The sequence below is a fragment of the Mixophyes fleayi genome, chromosome 4, assembly GCF_038048845.1.
Source record: "Mixophyes fleayi isolate aMixFle1 chromosome 4, aMixFle1.hap1, whole genome shotgun sequence".
NCBI classification, from domain to species: domain Eukaryota; kingdom Metazoa; phylum Chordata; class Amphibia; order Anura; family Limnodynastidae; genus Mixophyes; species Mixophyes fleayi.
In genome coordinates, this window is record NC_134405.1 from 110,954,819 (window position 1) to 110,971,631 (window position 16,813).

Here is a 16,813-nt window from a genome sequence, read left to right on the forward strand (position 1 = left end):
ATTTGGAAATATACATTTGGAAAATATGTTCCAGAATGTCTATAATCTATACACTACACTGGCAATCGGAGTTGGCTAAATCAATGCAAATAAGGCCAAAATGCTTATCCTGATACATTTCATGTCAGCTACATCCCTACAACGTCTATAGAGTAGATGTCAAATGTATAAAGTGTAGAAAAGAAAATGGTCCAATAAATAAGATTACTACATTCTGTCATCTTTGTTTTTTATTCTTTATAACATAAGATGAAAAATTGCAGAAACTTGCCAGATGGGAAAAAATAGCTGTTTGCACAACAAATTATTGTTATTCAATAAACATACTAAACAATAAACATAACATATCAATGCTCATGTAAAATTAAAATATTACTATAAAAATATCACAATTTGCACATAAAAATCATAAACAATAAAAATATCTTCATTTTGATTATCTACAAACAATATAAAGAATACAGTTAAAAACATGTAAGACAATACATTTATATTAAAAAGAAGGTATTTATACAATCTAACAACATAAATAGTAAGACTTGATTGTATTATATTGACTAGTAACTGGTAGAGAGTTACTTTTGTACTTTGGCTAGAAACGTCTACATGTTGACATTATTGTGTACAGCCTATTCAATAACTTATATCAGCAGTGTCAGGATTACAGTTACAATATCTAACTAAATAAAAATATAATATGGTGCAAAAAGCAATGATGTGATGTAATGCCTAGCAACCAATGATATATAAGCTTTTAAAAGTCTTGGGAGGTCAGACAAATGAAAGCTGATACCTGATTGGCTGCTATTAATTATAGATTTTCATTTTCAAACGTAGCCAACATTTCTCAAAATCCGTAAGAAAAACAAAGCCAAAGCAAAATAAATCAGCAAATAGCTGTTGAGATGAAAAAACTCACTTTATGTTCAGTTTATAAAACATGTGCATTTTAAATAACATTGTAACAGCTGACAGCTGAAATTGAACATTGTTGTCTTCTTGTCCTTAAAAAAGTGTTTTACTAAAGTTATTTTGTGGCTTAAAAATTAAAACAATATATTTGTACCAGAACATTCTATGTTCGGAGACAATCCTTCATTTTCTACATTTATTAGAAATCCTTGGAACAGAGAGATAAAAAAAACATCCTATTACACAATCCTAATATGAAAAAATAAGTGTACCTAAAGACAAAATAGTACACAGTTCATCCACAGATTAATTCCTTTGAGTCCCACATGTCTTGTGACTGGAGTACATGCAGTCTTTTTATATCCTAGATCCTCTTTAGGAAGCCAAGCTTGAGGCTGCTGGGAATTTGGATCATTTCCAGTGCATGTGGAGATGGGCTGAATGGGAATGTCACTTGGAAGATATATTTGCTATCCAGCATTAACTGTGAACCATATTCGCGATTGCTTAGCATGGACTGAAATAATAATAATATATTTTTTTAATTCAACAACACCTAATAAAATCAGAACAGGTCAACATAACATTATGTCTGTATATGTGTCTATTGACATAAAAGAAATGAAGAAAAAGGGACATCCACAAACCTACAGAACAAGTTAAAATCCTTCACAATAACATTGGAAATAATGCTATATAAATATTTAACACTAGCAATGATAAAATGCAAAACATGTTAGTGTGGCTACCCTTTTCTTGGTTTATTCAAATATGCTGGTTTTCACTCAGGCTGTGCTTCTGGCTTGTGTGATTATTACCATTTATTTATATAGCGCCACTAATTCTGCAGCGCTGTACAGAGAACTCACTGACATCAGTCCCTGCCCCATTGGGGCTTACAGTCTAAATTCCCTAACATACACACACACACACACACTAGGGTCAATTTGTTAGCAGCCAATTAACCTACCAGTATGTATTTGTAGTGGTGGTGGAAACCGGAGCACCCGGAGGAAACCCACGCAAACACGGGGCGAACATACAAACTCCTCACAGATAAGGCCATGGTCGGGAATTGAACTCATGACCCCAGTTATGTAAGGCAGAAGTGCTAACCACTTAGTCACCGTGCTAAGTTGTGGGTATGGCTACTGTCAACACTAGACATGAAATACTGGCATTTCCTGAGTAAACACTTTTAATATGGGTGATCAAAAGCAAAGGCAAATGATAGGGAGGGTACTTTGGGTTAATCATTTTCATTTTTTTTTTGTGGGTTCACTAAAACCTATAATCAAAGCGGATTCAGTACAGCTGCCTCTCGACCTAATATTATACAGTATGCAGATCTCCTGGGGGCAAAAACTAATAATGGACACAAGCACCCGGCTTACTTAATTTGACATTGTAAATCTGTATTTGGAAAATACTGATATTATCTACATTTCTGGCATCCATAATATGGATACCATTCATGCCCAAAAAATGTCTACCTCCACTGTGTGTAGGTGACAAATGCACTGTCACATTAGATACCTTGGTAGTTCCTCATATAAAAAAGAAAAAAACTAACTACAAAAGTTTTTTTGCACCTGCTAATTTTTTTACTAAATTTATGAAGGCAGCGATGAATAGTATGGGCTATCACTGAGGACTGAGAGGACAGCATCACACTACTTTACATGATGACACACTTGAACAGTTACAACAACGTTCACTACACCTGCACATGGTAAGTAAAAATAAACCTCTGCCAGCTGGTCTAAGTGACAATGTGACTAGCTATATGCACTACTTATAGGGATATTAAACAGAAACTTTAGTTATATTAAAAAAAACTACATATTTCATAGGGGTCTTCCAAATGGATAAACTAATGTTGCTGTTATAAATATATATATATATATATATATATATATATATATATATATATATATATATATATATATACAGTAATGCTTTATTCAAATGTTATGCAGTGTAAAGAGAAATGAGCAGATGTTGTATGATAATTTGTCCACCAAGGGAATTGCTGCACAGTATCTATGGTTGAAGCTGAGTAAGGACCATGGCAGAAACATTAAAGGGGTTGTACACTTGCACCACTATTCACAACACAGGAAGACTCACTCCATCCAGTTCTTCTCAACTAACCTCCATAGCGCTTTATTGAAGAGGACAGGATGGGTTCTTGTACAATCTCCCTCCCCCTATTTGCAATACGGACAGGGGCAGGCTGGGCTGGGGGCATCTGCCCCCCGAGCCGCTCCCATAGTTAGTTACCTTGGGCTGGGTCACTTTGCCACCTGTATTTTTGTTTCTTTAAAACATTCCTAATAGGCTGCTGAGTGGAGTCTTGCCCCCCCTCCCCAAGCTAAAATTTGCCAGCACTTCCCTGAATACGGGTGTGGTTAGAATAAGCTGGTTATCCAATGTTGAAGGGACAATTGAATATATGTAAACATGTAAAGGAGATTCATTGTTCTGTTGACAAAAAAAATTGCTTCCAAATAAGCTATTTTGCTTAGGTGGTTACCTAAGCAAGGTGGTTTGTGTAAAAAAACAAGAGAAAACATACATAAACACTAAGCACTTGCTTATGCCTTATATGCGGTTCACATGCAGCATACACATGGTTGATATGTGCTGGGTGTGTTTGCAAATACATCCAGTAAGCAAGTGGCACTTTCCCCATTCATTTCAATAGTTCATTTGTTTCAATGAGTTTTCCAGTGTATTCACTACTGTACATATAGAAACCCCTGTCACGGAATTGCAGCGATGGCCGCTAATCGGTATTGACGCAACTGAACAGGGAGGCGCGGAGTCTCACGTACACCCGGTATTCACCAGAGAGTTTGGGCTTAGCTGCAGACGGTACGCAGGTAGCGGTTTTCCAACACAGTCACCGGTGTAGCAACAGTTGTAGACAGGCGTAGTCAGGCAATCCAGGTCAGAGACAACCGAGCGAGGCAGTACACAGGGAGGATCCAGAGAGAAATCAGGTTAAGCCAAATAGTCAAACAAGCCGGGTAGCGAGGTACCAAAACGAAACACAGAAAAATAGTAACAGGAAGCAGAGTCAGAACCGAAGAACACTGGATCAGAAGTTCAGGAGGCGCTGGAGCTGGAGTGAACCAATACTCTGGCACTAGACATGTGTCAGAGGGTGCTTTATATACCATAAGGAGCATCCTGATTGGCGGTCAGACATGCTGACTGCCAACAGGTGAGCGGAGATAGCGTCCCGCTGCTAGGCAACAGGACACGGCTGCGGAGAAGATGCAGGTGTCTGTCTCCTGCACCAAGTGTCAGTGCGGAGACGGCACCTGACCGTACCCCCCCCCTCCCCTGAAGAAGAGGAGTTGAAAATCTGATTCTTCAAAAAGTTTGAAAGCAGATGGGGGGCATGTAGGTCATTCTTATCCACCCAGAACCTTTCTTCAGAGCCATATCCCTTCCAGTGGACGAGGAACTTACCACGAATCGATCGGGATTTCAAGATGCGTTCAATCTCATATTCGTTGCCCAAAGCCATCTTGATGGGAGGAGGCGGATGCTGAAGGTTGGAGAATTCATTAAGAACCAATGGTTTTAATAATGAAATATGAAATGAATTATGCACATGGAGTGAAGGAGGTAGATGGAGCTTATAGGTAACCGCATTAATGATATGAGAAATGCGGAAGGGATCAATATATCGATGAGCGAATTTCATAGAAGGTAGCTTAAGCCTGAAATTACGCGTAGACAGCCACACCTTGTCCTCAACGTGAAGAATTGAAATCTTCCTACGGTGACGATCAGCAAAGTGTTTATGCCGTTCTGAGGACTGTAAAAGTTTAGATCGTACCGGAGTCCAAATCTTCAAAAAGTCACCGACCATCTCTTGAGCTGCAGGTACTGATATACTGGGAACTTCTTAAAAGGTGGGAAGTATGGGATGTCTGCCGAAGATGGTAAAGAAGGAAGATGTTCCAGCAGATTCATGTTAATGGATATTATGTGAAAATTCTGCCCAAGGTAAATAATCACTCCAGGAGGATAGGTGATCAGAGCAGAGCCGGATTTAGACCTCATAGGGCCCAAGGCAGGATACTGTTTTTGGGCCCCCTCCCTGAAACAATCCATAGCACTATATTTTTGCAGCCTACCATATACCCCTATAGTTACGTAGAAGTGAAAGCATGTGCCGCTGCATGCCTACCATATACCCCTATAGTTAAGTAGATATGAAAGCATGTGCCGCCGCATGCCTACCATATACCCCTATAGTTAAGTAGATATGAAAGCATGTGCCGCCAAAGGAGGTGAGGGCGTGGCTTGCATCTTTGGGGGCGTACCTAACATGTGAAAAGAGCAAGGCCACCCTGCTGCAGAAAAAGGCACCCCTAAATAATTACCAAGCAGTCCCGTTTTTTTAAGTAGTTGGGTCAAAACAACTTAATAAATATTGAAGTCAGGGCAGAAATACTTATTTAAGTTGTTTGCAAAAATAATACGCATAAATCCAAGTATGTGCTCTTGTCACTTTTGTCCCTCTATCATCACACTGTGCCCCTTCATTGTCACTTTTGCCCCTTCACAATATCACATGTGCCCTTTCACCATCACTTCTGTGCCCATCACCATCTCTGTGCCAATCACCATCACCACCTCAGTGCCAATCACCATCACCACCTCTGTGCCCTTCACCATCACCACTTCTGTGCCAATCACCATCACCACCTCTGTGCCTCTTCACCATCACCACCTCTGTGCCCTTCACCATTACCACTTCTGTGCCAATCACCATCACCACCTCTGTGTCTCTTCCCCATCACCACCCTCTGTGCCCATCACCACCTCTGTGCCTCTTCACCATCACCACCTCTGTGCCCTTCACCATCACCACCTCTGTGCCAATCACCATCACCACCTCTGTGCCCCTTCACCATCACCACCTCTGTGCCCTTCACCATCACCACCTCTGTGCCCTTCACCATCACCACTTCTGTGTCAATCACCATCTCTGTACCCTTCACCATCACCACCTCTGTGCCCATGACCACCTCTGTGCCCATCACCACTTCTGTGCCCCTTCACCATAACCACCTCTGTCCCTCCGTTGCTTTACTTGCCTTTCTATTGCCTTTCTTCTCCGGCGCGCTGCTCCTCCTCGGTCAGTCCAGATTTAAAAAAAAAAAAGTCACGTGATCGCTCGTTGGGTCCCAGCAGCCTCTCCTCCTCTCTCTATCACTGAGACACTGAGAGGAGAAGAGGCTGCCGAGACCCGATTCGCGGCACCCGACCCCCCCTCCCCCGACTCGCGGCACCCCCCCGCACGAGTCTTCTCCGGCGCGCTGCTCCTCCTCGGTCAGTCCAGATTTAAAAAAAAAAAAAAAAAAAAAAGTCACGTGATCGCTCGTCGGGTCCCAGCAGCCTCTCCTCCTCTCTCTATCACTGAGACACTGAGAGGAGAAGAGGCTGCCGAGACCCGATTCGCGGCACCCGACCCCCCCTCCCCCGACTCGCGGCACCCCCCCGCACGAGTCGCGCGCGGGGGGGGGGGGGGGGGTGCCGCGAGTCGTAGGAGGGGCCAAATTATTTTTTTTCAAATTGCTCCTGTCCCCCCCAGCTGTGCCCCCCGAGAGCCGCTAGGCCCTAGGCAGGTGCCTAGGTTGCCTAGCGGTAAATCCGGCCCTGGATCAGAGCAGTAACAACGTAGGAACGTCTCCAAATCCTGGTTGACCCGCTCAGTCTGACCATTGGTCTGGGGATGTTGCAAAAGGATCTCCAGAATCTTGAAATTAATTGTACACCTCTGTCAGAGATGATCTCAACGGGGGCATATTAATATTCTTAATGAAAAGAGTGGCTAGATCAGCAGCAGATGGCAATTTCTTGAGAGGGACAAAATTAGCCCATTTGGAAAAACGATCGAGCACCAACCAAATATTATTAAAGCCATGACTATTGGGGAGATCCGTAATAAAATCCATGCTCATGCTTGCCCTAGGTGAGTCTGGAACCGGGAGCGGAAGAAGAAGCCCTGCTGGTGGACGCCTAGGTGTCTGTGACGAGCACATACTCCCCAAGCTGCAACATACTTGTGAACGTCAGCACTCAAGGTTGGCCACCAACAGCTGTGGGACAGGGGAGCAATGGTCTTCTTAACACCAGTATGACCAGCAAATCTAGAATCGTGGGCCCAAGCCAACAGTCTGGGACGGAGATGGGTCTCCACAAAAGAGCGTCCAGCAGGGGGTGTCTTAACAGAGGATTTAGTCAAAGCCAGGATCTTCAGAGGACTGATGATAGGTCTAACATCCGACTGGAAAGAATCAGAAGGATCAAAAGACCTGGAAAGTGCATCGGCCCTGGAATTTTTTGACTCAGCACGGTAAGTCAGGATCAACTGGAATCTGGAAAAAAAAGTGACCAATGGACCCGACGAGGGTTAAGGCACAGAGCTGATTCCAGATATGTGAGGTTCTTATGAACTGTGAATACCGTGATAGGATGGAGAGAGCCTTCAAGCAGGTACCGCCATTCTTCTAAGGCTATTTTGATGGCTAGGAGCTCCTTGTCTCCGATGCTATAGTTGGCTCACCGGGTAAAAATTTCCTGGAGAGAAAGCCACATGGAGAGAAAGTGTCGACAGAATTCTTCTGAGAGAAGACCCACCGAGGAAGCATCAACCTCTAGAAAGAATGGTCATAGTTGATCAGGCTGTCTCAAGAAAGGAGCTGTGGCAAAAGCTTTCTTAAGAACTTTGAAGGCCAAGACTGCCTCCTGAGGCCAGTTTCTGGCTAGCCCACCTTTATGGGTAAGTGACGTGATGGGCGAGATCAACGAAGAGAAGTTTTTAATGAATTGCCGGTAATAGTTGCAGAATCCAATAAAACACTGAGTAGCCTTCAGGCCTGAGGTTTGAGGCCAACTAAGGATAGATTCTACCTTCTTTGGATCCATTTGAAGACCCATGCCAGAGTTTATATACCCGAGGAAGGGACCTGACGTTGATCAAAAAGACACTTCTCCATGTCACTCACCGTACTGTGAGTGCCATTTCTCCTGTGTTCAGGAACCGTGGCCGTCCGCCATCCTGAGGGTCTGCGCATGTGCAGCCCTTATCAAACCTTCAGTACCTGTTGCTTTTAATTGATTGGATGATCAGGCAACCCTCTCTATTTAAACCACCTGTGATCATTACCTGGTTGCCTGATCTTGGAGTCTCATTCCCCATGAGCCTCTGAAGGTGTTCCTGTGTTCCTCGTGTATTCAGCTCCTGCTGATTCCTGTGTACTGCTATTGTGGTTTCCAGACCACTTCAACTCTCCTGTGTTCATCGTGCCTGCACTCGGCTGATTCCTATCCGCTGCCTCCGTTACTACTACAGAGTTCCTGATCGTCTCAACTCTCCTGGGTTTATCGTGTCAGCTCTCCGCTGCCTCCGTTACTACTACTGAGTTCCTGACCGTCTCAACGCTCCTGTGTTTATCGTGTCAGCTCTCCGCTGCCTCCGTTACTACTACAGGGTTCCAGACCGCCTCTACTCTCCCGTGTTCAGCATGCCTTCTCTCCGCTGCCTCCACCACTACTACTGGATACCAGACAGCCTCAACTCTCCCGTGTTCTTCATGTTTCCAGTTCCACTTACTACTGCTTCCTGAGTATTGCTTCGTTGATTCTGGATTACCTGCCGTGCGCTGCACCAACCTGATTACCGCTTCCACCCTCCAGTGGTCTCTCCTCCTGCCGGCCTTCAGCCGTTCAGGTATCCCTGCACGTCTCTCTGACAGCCTGCTCTCCTGAACCGCGGTATGCATACTTTCCATTGACTTTGCTTGTGTATTGCATATCCATCTGGACTGAGTTGTCTTCTCCTCCGGAGCCTCCTATCCACTGAAGCTATTGTTACCATTGACTTTGTTTCCTATTGCCTGGATAGCTATTGTGACTTTGTATACTTCAAGCAGTGCTTGTCAGTTATCGTTGTATTGTGGATATCATCGTGGGATCAAGTTCTGTGTGCCCCGTGTATATTCTGCTTTACATTCATCTCCCCGTGCCCCTCCTCACATATATATAGCAGTGGTACAACTTGCTGACGCAGACCACTGACTCCTGTTCCCTGTGACACCAGTTTCAAGTATCCTCTCACATAAGCAGTGGTACAACTTGCTATACGCAGACCACTGACTTCCCCGTTACCTACTTTCACCTGGATTCCATTCCTTCACTATAGACAGCGGTACAACTTGCTATATGCAGACCGCTGACTCTCACTACCTCCTCGCTACTCCTGGACATTCCTCCTCACTATAGCAGTGGTACAACTTGCTATACGCAGACCACTGACTTTCCTCACGTTTCCTTGTCCATCTGGTTCCTCGTGTACATTCATCTACTCATTACCAGTTGCTGCTAGTCATAGACTTTCCTTGAGCATTCTCTCACCATCTGCTGTTTCTCCTGTTCCGTTGTCACCCTGCTACCAGAGAACCATAGTACCAGCTACATTACTCTGGTAAGTCCATCATCTGGTGATATCCTGGGTAAAGACTCCTAGTGCCCGTGACACTCCAATTTGCAATATAGGTGATTAGTATGAAGGCAAGACAGAAATTCTTTGACATGATCTCGATGAGAGGTGTTGTTGTGGGAGAAGACCAGGATATCAACAAGGTAGACAACTACAGATTGATACAAAAGTTCTCTGAAGATTTCGTTGATGAATTTTAGAAAAACCGCAGGGGCATTACAAAGCCCAAAGGGCATCACGAGGTACTTATAATGCCTGTCTCTCGTATTAAAAGCGGTTTTCCACTCGTCACCTTGACGAATACGGATAAGGTTATAGGCCCCTTTAATGGTCAATGGGGCAATCCCAGGGTCGATGAGGAGACAGGGACTCATCTGCAGCTTTGCTGAATACAGCTCCAAAATCAGGAAGAGCAGGCTGCGGAGTAGAGGCTAGACAAAAGATCGAAGACTTAGGAGGCTGTACAGCAGTCAAACAATGTTGTTTGCAGATGGATCTCCAAGTAATGACTTTGGCACGAGACCAATTGAACTGCGGATTGTGATCTGTAAGCCAGGGAACGCCCAGAATAACAGGATTGACGGACTGAGGAAGAATCAGAAAACTTATCCACTCAGAGTGAAGCGCTCCTACCGCCAGCCGTAAGGGACTGGTAATGAGATCAATGGAACCGTTGCTGATAGGATTACCATCAATTGCAGTCAGTGCCAGAGGCTGTTGCAATGGAAGGATGGAGAGACGAAGCTTGGAAGCCAACTCAGCGTAAATAAAGTTCCCAGCAGAGCCAGAGTCCACAAAAGCTGTCAATTGCTGGGGGCCATCTGGAGAAAATAGCGTAACAGGCATCAGAAATTCAGAAGCTCTCAAGGAGTAGGGAGGGAGGGACTTGAATCCTAGGACAAACCCCCTGTCATCGCCAAGGATGGGGCGTTTCCCAGCCTCTTGGAGTATGAGGAGAGAAGGTGACCCGTGTCCCCACAATAAAGGCAAAGACGATTCTTGATGCGTCTTTCACTATCCTCCTGGGAAAGGCGAGAGTGGCTAATTTGCATAGGTTCCTCTGGAAGAATTGCTGGGGCTTGGAACTGAGGCACCAGACGAGGGAAGGAGCACCTCGTCCGTTCATGTTCTTGAGTACGTTCCCTGTGGCGGATGTCAACCTTAACACACAGAGAGACCAAGTCATCAAGATTAGACAGAAGCTCACGGGAGGACAGATCGTCCTTGATGCGGTCCTTTAACCCCTGTCAAAAGGTGGCTACCAAAGCCTCATTGTTCAAGTGGAGTTCTGAAGCCAAGGTGCAAAACTGCACGGCATACTGCCCAGCAGTGAGTGAACCTTGATGGAGAGCTAATATGCCAGAAGCGGTGGATGAAACCAACCGGGCTCATCAAAAACCCCCCTGAAAATTCTTAATGAAGGTAGAAGAATCTCGGAGAGTAGGATCATCCCGTTCCCAGAGGGGAGAAGCCCAAGACAAAGCTTGACCAGAGAGGAGGGAAATTATATAAGCCACTTTGGTCCCCTCAGAGGCGAAATTTTCCGGGGCAAGCTCAGCGCATTGGTTAAGGAACCCACAACATTTCTTAGGATCGCCATAATATTTCTCAAGTGGTGGAATATGTAGGCTTCTGGAAATAGCAGTGCTGGCAGTAGATGTTGTGGCTGCAGAGGAAACCGTTACTGCTAAGGACGCCTGGCTTGCTGGAAGAGACCCCTGAAGGGTGTCTAAATGAGAAACAACCCCTTGTAGACAATGCAAGAGTTGTGCCTGATTGGAGTCTTGCTGATCCACCCTCTGGGCTAAGTGGAGCAGAAGGTCCCGAGCTGAGGGTTCATCCTGTCCACTCATATGGCCAGAGTATACTGAATTGCAGAGATGGCTGCTAACCGGTATTGGCGCAACTGGACAGGGAGGCGCGGGGTCTCACGTACCCCCGGTATTCACCAGGGACCCCCGCAAGGGAGTTTGGGCTTAGCTGGGGAGGGTACGTATTTTGCGGTTCTCCAAGACAGTCACCGGTGTAGCAACAGTAGTAGGAAGGCGTAGTCAGGCAATCCAGGTCAGAGCCAACCGAGCGAGGCAGTACACAGGGAGGATCCAGAGAAAAGTCAGGTCAAGCCAAATAGTCAAACCAGCCAGGTAGCGAGGTACCAAAACGAAACACAGGAGAATAGTAACAGGAAGCCGAGTCAGAACCGAAGAACACTGGATCAGAAGTTCAGGAAGCGCTGGAGCAGGAGTGAACCAATACTCTGGCACTAGACATGTGTCAGAGGTTGCTTTATATACCATAAGGTGCATCATGATTGGGTTAGGGAGATTTTGGCGGTCAGACATGCTGACTGCCGACAGGCAAGCAGAGATAGCGTCCCGCTGCTAGGCAACGGGACGCGGCTGCCGAGAAGATGCAGGCGTCTGTCTTCTGCACCAAGTGTCAGTGCGGAGACGACGCCTGACAACCCTTTGAAATTAATGCTTCTCCTGTCCCCCAAATCCTACTACCTAGTGCTAAACAGCCCAGACTTGTACTAGTGGAGCTGGATGCGCAAAAAGGGAGAAAGAGGAAATAAATGAGGAATGGCCAGACACCTTGGGTGCCTCATCACTGGTCCCAGTATAATGGTAAGGCAGTCATAAAACCCAGTTCCATTATACTAAAATAGTAACAAAATGGAAATTAAACACAGAAATGATTGTTAGATAAACTTTTATTGAAATAAACTAACTTTGAACTAAACTAACAGGACTCCCTTTACCCAATCAGCCAATCACAATCACTCAAGCTGCGATGTGACAGGTTGGCGGTAAGGGGACTCCCGATAACTTCTTTCTTTGACTTCACATAAGTACAGATTGAAATGAAAGGTCATTGTTATGAATCTGAATATTCAGCACAAAGGAGTAGCATGTTGGTTAAACCGCTCATGTTAAGCCCTAGTATGTACAAAATAAGTTCTTAACATACTGATATAGAGCAAGAAGCATCCAGAAAAAAAAACTGCTCCACAACACAAATATTTACAGACACAAATATGAACGCATGTGGGAATTGATACATAGAAAAGAATTGGTTTTATGTTTAAATATATTTTAATGTTTTGTACTTGCATTACGGACACAAGTTAGGTGCAGTGTTCAAACACCATTGGGTAATAACCCTTAAACTGCTTGACTTTGTGGAGTTTATCTCTACATATCAGTGTGTACTTAAAATACTCCCCAAACTAACAATCACTCTTACCTGAACTTTGCGGACAAATGAGGGTGTTACTCGTTTCTCAAAATCATCAATTGGAGTGTAAGAGTTCAGGATCTTAACAATCTAAAGCAAAACAATGAGAAAGAAAAATAGCACTTAAATACTACGAAAAGACTGAGCCTCTCAGCATTTTCTTGGATGAATAAGATAAAACTAAATCACAAATTACAGTACACATGGAAAGAACGCCACAATTAACTTAAATTTTCTTTGGTTGAGAATGAAAGAGAACGGGGTGTTCAATAGCTACAAGATAATGAGGTCTGTATTGTCCATTGGCCAACAGAAAATAGATTTTGCATCGAACACTAAGCACCAGAGCAGTCTGTACTAGCCTGCAGAGAATGCAGTTTGTACTGTATTCTAGCCACCAGAGAATGTGGTCTGTATTGTATGTTAGTTACACAGGGTCATATATTTCTAGGGTGGGGTACTGTGCTGGGCACAGTCCTGATGCTGCATGCAAAAAGCAAGGTAATATGCCCATGTGCTTTAGCCATTATGTATAGAAGGTCTTCTGAATATTAAAACAGCAATAGCGGTAGATGGGAGTAACGGTACCTGAACTGTGGAAAGTGCGGTACAGCGCTCACATATTTCTTTAGCATCTTCATCTTTTATTTTCTTAACCTGCAATAACCATGCTGCCTGGGAAAGAGGTTCAAGGGTTTCCTTGGCTGCACTTCCTTGTAGATTCTTTCCTTGCAGCCATTCTTCCAGATAGCTTATATTACATCTAGATAAATCGTATATGCATAACTGTTATGACTATAAAAGCATTTTTTATTATTATTTTCATATAGCGTTTAAGATTTCATTACTGCTATGTACTATGCCCAATGAGGCCTATAAACAAATGTTGGTACCTGACACAGAGACAAAGTGAGTTTAACACAAATAGAAGATAATGGGAGTTGAACTTGGGCCCTATGCTAAACGAGTGAAAAATATATTTCTTACAGTTGTTATCTTAAAGTAATAATGTACACTATATGGAGAAGTATTTGGTCACACCTGTTAATTATTGAATTGAGGTGTTTCAATCAGACCCGTTGCCAGAGATGTATAAAATCAAGCACCTAGCTATGCAGTCTTCATTTGCAAACATTTGTGATACAAAATGGGCCATTCTGAAGAGCTCAGTGACTTCAAGCATGGTACTGTGATATGATGCCACCTTTGCAATAAGACGGTTCGTGAAATTTTATCCCAGGTGGATATTCCACGGTCAACTGTAAGTGATATTATTAGAAAGTGGAAGCGTTTAGGAACAACAGCAACTCAGTCACGAAGCAAAAGGCCACATAAAATCACTGAGCGGGATCAACGACTGCTGACCTCAACCCCATCAAACACCTTTGGAATGAACTGGAACGGAGATTGCGAGCCAGGCCTTCTCGTCCAACATCAGTGCCTCATAAATGTTCTACAGAATAAATGGGCACAAATTCCCACAGAAACACTCCAACATCATGTGGAAAGCCTTCCAAGAAGAGTGGAAGCAGTTATAGCTGCAAAAGGGGGACCAACTCCATATTAAAGTATATGTATTTGAATACAATGTCATTACAGTCCCTGTTGGTGTAATGGTCAAGCGTCCGGATACTTTTGTCCATGTAGTGTAATTATAGTACCCTTCACCGTTTTTCATTATAACATCCTAATCATTTAATTCCTATGTTATCGGGAATTAACCCATAAATTTAAAGGTGTGTTTGACTAAAGCCTCAGAACGGTTTTATTTTTCATCACATGTTTTTCCACATGTAACCTGTTTTTCAGGGGTTGGAGACAGAACAATACGTACCCAATTAGATCATCGTCATGCACAGACTATTTCAGGAATGTGCTGGTGGTGTGGGAAGCTGTGACCTGTCTGCTTCTGCTATCATGTTAATGAGTAAAGTGCTGCATGTCAAATGGTCAATATCATTATGTGAAGAGGGGAATAGAGGCAAGATGCCACAGCCATAGACCCAGCAGTAATGTTAAACTGATGCAGAGGGTGATTGTGGTAAACTCTAAATGAAACTCTACATGACTTTTTGTAAGGTTCATCCTTATGAATCATACTAACAGTCAGAATATGGCAATACAATTTTATATACAGTAGTTACAAGTGTATTTAAATGACATCACATAATGTACGCAGCATATACATTCTGCATAAAATGTATGTTTTTATTTGACAAAACACCAATTTTGAACAAAATTAATATTTGGACAAATGTGGTAAAATATTTAAAATATGAATTGCAATAGCAAGACTGGTGCTTATGGGCCTGAGCCATTAAGGAGAGCAGAGAAAAAAAGAGGAGTACATTTCCTGCTGAACAAACCATGCTACAATGCAAGGGATGCAACTTAGTTTATTATATTGCACATAAGGAAAATACTGGCTGTTTTTTTTGGTGGTAATCATTTTTCCGAACTACCACGACAACACTTACCCTGACATCTTCACTGCGAATCTCGGGACCCGGACATGTTCTTAATATCGATTGCTTTAAAAAAGTTACTTTCAATCACTGCGAATGTTTAAGAAGCCGGGCGCAGAGAATCACATGACTTTAAACGTTGGCACTATTATTCTTGCTATTAAGGGTGCAATGGAAGGAGGTGGCGCCTGTATATTATAGAAGATTAAAACAGTTGTAGTGATTGAAAGTAATTTTTTAAAAACAATCTATATTAAGAGCATGTCCGGGTCCCGAGATTGGCAGTGAAGATGTCGGGGTAAGTGTTGTCGTGGTAGTCATTATCGCTGTTAAGTACCCAACCCGTTTTTTCATGTAGCACACAAATACTTCATACCTTTATTTTTACACTGAATTTTAATGTTGATCTAGGACATGCCCTACCCCAACTATAAATCTGTCCCTACATTTAAAATGTTTGTCCCCCTCCAATGCAACATGGTTTTGTCAAGGTGCAAAGTTACTAAATTTTTAGGCTTTGCTCTCTTTAATGACTCAGGCCCTATAAGTTCAAATCAGTTGTTATTTGGTTTTGTTTTGTGATAAAGCAGGGTTTTTGTACTTAGCTTAAATCTTTTTCCCTGGATCTGTTGGGGGACTCTGACGATGGGTCCAGGCAGTAGTTTGGCACGTTAAATGTTTGTCAAATCTGAAACCCCTCCCCCTTCTATATCCACCCCCCACCCCCCCCCCCCCCCTGCAGGGAACGGAGAGAGGGAGAAAGAGAGAGCGCACCCGAGAGAGAGAATTCATCAAAAACAAACAGTGTAAATGGTGGGCACGCAGTGTCCCCCAACAAAGTCACCCAGTGTCCCCCAACGGAGTCAGAGATTAGGATTTATGTACAAAATTATCTTTTACTTTGCATCCTATGGGGCATAATAACAATGGGACTTCCCAACGGTGAACGTACGAGTGGGTACTCTCAGGAGTTGCAGTGCATACCTTCCATCCAAAATAGCATCTTTTGATGCTAAAACATTGAACTTCTAAAATTTAGTAAACGTATAAACAGACACAGCTACTCAGCAGAGGCTCCATGCAGTGCTGCACAGAAGGCACTCATAGATCTGGTAGTGTATGCTTCTAAACTGTGAGGAACAGGTTTCTCCAATGGAAAGATGTCAAAAAACCAAAGTAATCCAAAGTAATCCATCTAGCAATTGTTTTCTTAAAAGCATACCAATCCCTCTTGCGGACAAAAATAAGAGTATCAGAGACCATCAGTCTCCCTAAACTCAAGGGTGTCACGGGCACTAGGAGTCTTTACCCAGGGATCACCAGGTGGTAGGCTTACCAGAGCAATATAGATGGTAATAGGGTACTCTGGTATCTGGGTGATCACGGACCAGGAAACAGCAGATGATGAGATGCTCAGGAAAGTCTATGACTAGCAGCACTGGTAATATGGAGGTAATAGTACACGAGGAACTGTAGGACAAGGACACGTGAAGGTAGTCAGTGGTCTGCGGTAGCAAGTTGTACCACTGCTATAGTGAGGAGGAATGTCCAACAGAAACGAGAAGGTGATGAGAGTCAGCGGTCTGCGGATAGCAAGTGGTACCGCTGTCTGAGTGAAGGAGTGGAATCCAAGTGGAGGTATCCGGGGAGTCAGTGGTCTGCGATAGCAAGT

At 43.7% G+C, this 16,813-nt stretch overlaps 1 protein-coding gene across 2 annotated transcripts in view; it reads right to left on the reverse strand.

Moving 5' to 3' along the window:
• Positions 1-435: 435 nt before the first annotated feature.
• MYO5C (myosin VC) overlaps positions 436-16,813 on the reverse strand; it is a 166,060-nt gene continuing 149,682 nt past the window's right edge. For both annotated transcript variants that reach the window (XM_075208009.1, XM_075208007.1), the window contains exons 39-41: positions 13,265-13,439; positions 12,686-12,766; positions 436-1,429 (exon numbers count right to left, since the gene is read on the reverse strand). In XM_075208009.1, coding sequence (XP_075064110.1) covers positions 1,277-1,429; positions 12,686-12,766; positions 13,265-13,439 — 409 coding nt within the window. In that variant the 3' untranslated portion in view covers positions 436-1,276. The remainder of the gene's footprint in view (positions 1,430-12,685; positions 12,767-13,264; positions 13,440-16,813) is intronic.